The 5,436-nt window shown below is 37.6% G+C and overlaps 1 protein-coding gene and 1 long non-coding RNA gene across 2 annotated transcripts; one reads left to right on the top strand and one right to left on the bottom strand.

Annotated features, from left to right (window-relative positions):
- Window positions 1-2,950: 2,950 nt before the first annotated feature.
- LOC129769166 (uncharacterized) lies at window positions 2,951-3,614 on the bottom strand. Its single transcript, XR_008741826.1, has 4 exons — window positions 3,390-3,614; window positions 3,273-3,327; window positions 3,148-3,213; window positions 2,951-3,091 (listed from the first exon to the last, which is right to left on the bottom strand). It is a non-coding gene; the product is annotated as an uncharacterized LOC129769166 (long non-coding RNA).
- A 445-nt stretch (window positions 3,615-4,059) lies between these two features.
- On the top strand, window positions 4,060-5,233 carry LOC129768610 (transmembrane emp24 domain-containing protein 1). The gene is made up of 3 exons (XM_055770365.1): window positions 4,060-4,198; window positions 4,259-4,711; window positions 4,774-5,233. The coding sequence occupies exons 1-3, from the start codon at window positions 4,187-4,189 to the stop codon at window positions 4,993-4,995; spliced, it is 687 nt and encodes a 228-aa protein (XP_055626340.1). The 5' UTR covers window positions 4,060-4,186; the 3' UTR covers window positions 4,996-5,233.
- The last annotated feature ends 203 nt before the right edge of the window (window positions 5,234-5,436 follow it).

The raw sequence follows: 5,436 nt of genomic DNA on the forward strand, positions 1-5,436 counted from the left end.
TAAATTTTCGCGATACGCATCGATAATCCCAATTAAATCCAGAAACATCCACGACGTGAGAAAGGGGTTAACAAAATACTTTTCACTGTATGGTACTCCAAAATTGATAATCTCAGACAATGAACCTGCACTCAGGTCCATCGAAATCAGAGCCCTCTTGGAAAATTTAAATATCGAGATTCATTTCACTCCACCCAACCATAGCATAAGTAACGGTACGGTAGAAAGATTTCACTCAACTCTAGGGGAAATTTTTCGTTGTACAAAACCAAGTTACATCGACCTAAGTGATAAAGAAATATATCGAATCGCATGCACTACCTATAACAATACAGTACACTCAACAACTAAATTCAAACCTCGCGAAATATTCTATGGACTCAGAGAAGGAGAAGAAAGGCATCTCGATATGAACAAAATTCTAGAGAACAGAAACAAGCTCTATGAAGACGTTATGCTTCAGTCAAATAAAACAAAAGAATACAATTTGGAATACCATAATAAGAAAAGAGAAGACCCACCAACGTTACAGGAAGAAAGCATCGTATACAACAAAATACAAGGCATCCGAAACAAAGCAAAAGAAAAATATCTTCCAGTCAGAGTTATCCGGGATAAAAACAAAACCTTCCTAGATCACTCCGGCCGAGAGATTCACAAAGAAAACATCCGACGAAACTAATAATCAAATGAAATTATTTTCCTAATCATTTCAGTATGGCGTGGATACCATTCCTGTATTCGGCCTTTGCCATCGCATTCCTGTCAATGTATCTACCAAAATCGATTGCATTTCCGCAACAAACATCCATACAACTCTACGACCTCAGCAACAATCCCGGCCTCGTGACATTGAGCCTGAACGAAGGAAGAATAAAGACAGGATCACACAAAATATTCCATGTAATCGAATTAAAAAGTTTCGAGCCAACCTTTCACAAACTAGAGAAAATTATTGAAGGCCTTACCATATTTAATCTAAAAGAAACTACAGACCTTGTTAATCTAAAATATAACTCAATCAAGAACACATATAACAACCTTATCCCAAAACAAAGAAACAAAAGAGGTTTAATCAACATCCTAGGAAGCACCATAAAATTAATAACAGGCAATCTAGACAACAATGATCTAATCGAAATCAACAATCAGTTGGAAACATTATTCAAAAACGAAGAAACAATTGTTACACAAAACAACGAACAAATAAAAATCAATAAACAAATTGAAACCAAAATGAATAGAATAATCAAAAAGGTTAACGAGCAACAAGATATTTTAGTGAAAAACCTAATAAAATCAAGAGACGCTTATGTAAACAATAAAGGCTATGCAGAACAGGCTACAATCATTAAAGAAGTCATGAACCTGAACATGGCACTAGATTTATTACGAGAACAAATACAAAATATTTTTGAAAGCATTCAACTAGCAAAAGCAAAGGTTATCCATTTGAACGTACTGACACCAGAGGAACTAAATGAAGCGACCACAATTTTAAGAAACAGCAACATTACAATCAACACATTCGACCAAACCTACGAGTACCTTGATCTAGCAGTAATACACAAAGATACGAAAATAATATTTGTGATTTCAGTCCCAAATCTCAAACCATCCACATTTACACATATCATCATGGAACCGATACCCAAGGAAGGAAAAATCCTGAAACTGCCAACGAACAGAGCACTCTTCAATGAATTAGAAACATACCTCATTAAAAACGATTGCCAGGAAATTGGAGAGGAAACCCTATGTAACAAAAACCAACTAGAAGACGTTTCCCAAGACAACTGTTACTCCAAAATTCTCAGAGGAGTCTCGGGCAGCTGCGATTATACAGAAGACAGGTACACCCAAGAAACGAAGAAAATAAGCAGTAACCATCTGCTAATCAGAGGAAACGCCACACTAATGCAAACAAACTGTGGGCTACCTTCCAGATACATTTCTGGAACAATGATCATCTACTTTCGCAACTGTACAGTCACAATTAACGGCACGCAGTTTAGTAATGTAGAATATTATCATGAAGATCCACCACTACTCATCCCACTCTACGGAATCCAAATATTCTCAAATAACACCGAAGCAACTCTGACATTGAAAAAACTAGACGAAATTCATCTACAAACCAGAGAACATCTGGTGTTATTAAACAGAAGACACCTCTCACTCACCCTCGGGACAGGAGTTCCAGCAATAATTATTTCATCATTTCTTGCAATCTATCTGTTGAGGAATCGTTTGAAAACTCTCTTCAGATCCACAACCAAGGAGAGTGCAGAGCCCAGTGTACCGAGACGGTCCACTCTTGAAGAGGGAGCAGTTATCAACACAGTCAACCAATCTTCAGTATCGACCAACGCCAACATTACTTATCAGCAGGAGACAGAGCAAACATCACGCATCAATGTTCTAGCGCTTAAGTAAACACTTAAGCATAAATAACGCCATGTGGTAAATGCGACCGACGAACAATTATGCAGCCACAGATAAGGACTCGAGTCGACACCATAAAACGGTTAAACATTCTTTCTGAGAAGAAGGAAGAAGGGAAACATAGAGATAGGCAGATAGGGTAGATTATAAGCTAGCTTTGTACATGAAATAGAAAATAAAGATCAGTCTTGTCGTAACCTTAACAGGAGCAACATAGCTCACTAGTTTTAGTTTTCATTATCCGAAATTTTTTTCACTATTTAACTTATATATATATATATATATATATATATATATATATATATATATTCATTGCAGCGTAAAGATAATCTATTTAGATTCAAAACCTAATCAAAACATAGGGTAAATTGTGGTTCGGTAATTCGGATTTTAGCTTGCTGAAGCTCTCTGCAGCTCTTGAATATTTCCTGCCGCAGTACTTGAATTAAGAAATTTTCTTTGACGGAATATCTCTCGGGATAGTCTTGTTTAGTCCCATTAGAAAGCTGAGCCGATTCCGTGGATGTTACGGATGTTTTTCCTGGATTCAACTCTTGCTTGATTTCAATCTAGACCTTCCAGCGAGCCGTCCTGTTTTGATTTTTCGAGGCATGAGAATCGTTGGCCTTTCTGACAGTAGGAACAGCTAAAAATAAACTGTTTTGTGTATTATTTGTATAATCTGGATTTGTTTTAATTTACCTGTTGGTATCAGTTTTCGACGATATTGTTCTTCCAAGCCATCGATATGCACGAAACAAGGGTTGTCTGAAAATGGAAATATCATATAAATATATTCCTTCGCAGTCGAGCCGCCGTATAAAGACCAGTTTCAAAAAGCTGCACAGAAACAACACATTCAGGGTCCTAATTCCGAGAAGCCTTTAACGTTAAAAAAAAATTGTTTTCATTACAATTGAAAAGAAAATATTACGATTCTATACCTGATCAAAATACCATTGAACTGACGTTGGACTGACAAATGACCCCGTGTTGAACAAATCAAGACGGGTCTATGGTACTAGGTGAGGCCGTTTCGTCACTAAGTTGGTTAGGGGAGCGGTATATGAAAACAGCACGGAAGAAAGTAGAAGGGGAATTATTTGCTTGTAGCGTGAAAGAGACAGACTGATCACGAGCGAGCTTCGGCAATAGCGTATTGTGTTTTGTTTACAAACAAAACACAGTAGACTTCCAAGGTGGCTGAAGAGTGGTTTTAGCAAGTTGGCCCACCTTAGTATATACTTCTAGGCGCCTTGGAACAAATTACATATATGTATGTTTAGGGTATATGTTAAATCAACGATGAACCGACCGCATATACAGCGTCATACTGGCCGGTTTGACATTTGTTTACCATTGTTATTGTGTAATGTGTACGAATAATTCGTATTGCAAAAATTTACTCACCATTGGTAAAATTTACCAAAAAAAACGTCATATATACTAATTTTTCCTTAGAGTGTTTTCGCTCGAAATCCACGCGGAATCTAACCTTTATCGATCACAATCGATCAATTTTTAGATCGTTAAAACATTCAAACATACTTATTTTTTAATAAACAGCCAAAATATTCACTGGAAATAATTTGTATGTCAGAACAACCTTTGCCGGGTCAGCTAGTTAACTATATTAAATCCGGGCGCCCCTCGTAGCGAATCCAAAACAATCCATTGAGAAGCGTCAAATAGATCAATACCTCTGTGTTAACGAGTTTCCACCGAATTCGTCCGTGATAAAATGCATGATTTAGTTCGTAATTCGTTGCGTTATATGTAGCTGAATAATAGTTAGTTTGTCTTCCGTGTTTAGGCCTTGTCGATACTATGGATTTTTACCTTGCTGCTCCCGGAAGTAATTGGTTTCCAGAAAGAGATGACTATTATCATTTCACCGGGTGGAAAAGACTGCTTCCATGAGAATGGTCAAGCGGGCCAGACAGTTGATATAGACTACCAAGTGATTGATGGTTCCCACGGTGATCTGGATATAAACTTCGATCTTTCGGACTCTACTGGGAGAATCATATTTGCGGATTATAAAAAATCTGATAACATTCATCGCCACAAGCTACCACAAGACACAGAGCTAACGTTCTGTTTCAACAACGAATTCAGTCGTATCAATAGTAAAACTGTGTTTTTCGAGTTAATTATCGAAAAAGAAGATGAGGATGCCGGCTGGAGTAATTTCGATATTTTGGAGGGTTTGAGCCCGGAAGAGTTCTACGACATGAAGGTGCAAGATATTGAAGATATTATCAAGGTACGATTCTGATCGACAACAATACTTCTGCCAAACTAATGAAATCTCTTTTCCTTGAATAGCGCGTGAGGAACAATCTCACAAAGGCTAGACAATTTCAGGATATCTTGCGTTCGCACGAAGCGCGTGATCGTAATATAGCGGAGGAAAATTACTTCAAAGTGAACGCCTGGTCCTTCTTCCAGATTTTTATCATGATTAGCGTTGGGTTTCTACAGGTGGTCATGGTGAAAAGTCTTTTCGATACCCAATCCAAGGCACATAGAATCTGGAGTAAAATGTGAAATGTACATTATTCCTTATGTCAAGTCTCACTTCTTACATCGGTCTCCCATTACACGAGTTGGTTAGCTATCGTAATTAATTATGCGAAACATCGGTGAAAGTGCCATAAAAAGGGCGAAGTATAATTAGAAGCAAAGATAAAATCTTATGAATACCAAAGCAATTGTAAGTAAGCATGTGAAATCAAGAATTGGGCCGCATCCTGCCTGTTTTAAATAAAACGTTCTCTCTTATGAATAGTTGAGAAAATGCTACCATTTCATCCTTGTTGGGTGTGAACCACTGCGTCCTATCCAACACTTCTTGTCTGATAAAGTTTGTGAACGTAACGAATACTCTTGTTAGCAATGTCTATGTTGTTTGACGAGAGAAATTCTAAAAGACTCGACTCGGTTGTGAATGTCGGTACTTCCCCACATAGTGTGATGAGCGTTGGCATC

This window comes from Toxorhynchites rutilus, chromosome 2 (genome assembly GCF_029784135.1).
Source record: "Toxorhynchites rutilus septentrionalis strain SRP chromosome 2, ASM2978413v1, whole genome shotgun sequence".
Taxonomy (NCBI): Eukaryota; Metazoa; Arthropoda; class Insecta; order Diptera; family Culicidae; genus Toxorhynchites; species Toxorhynchites rutilus.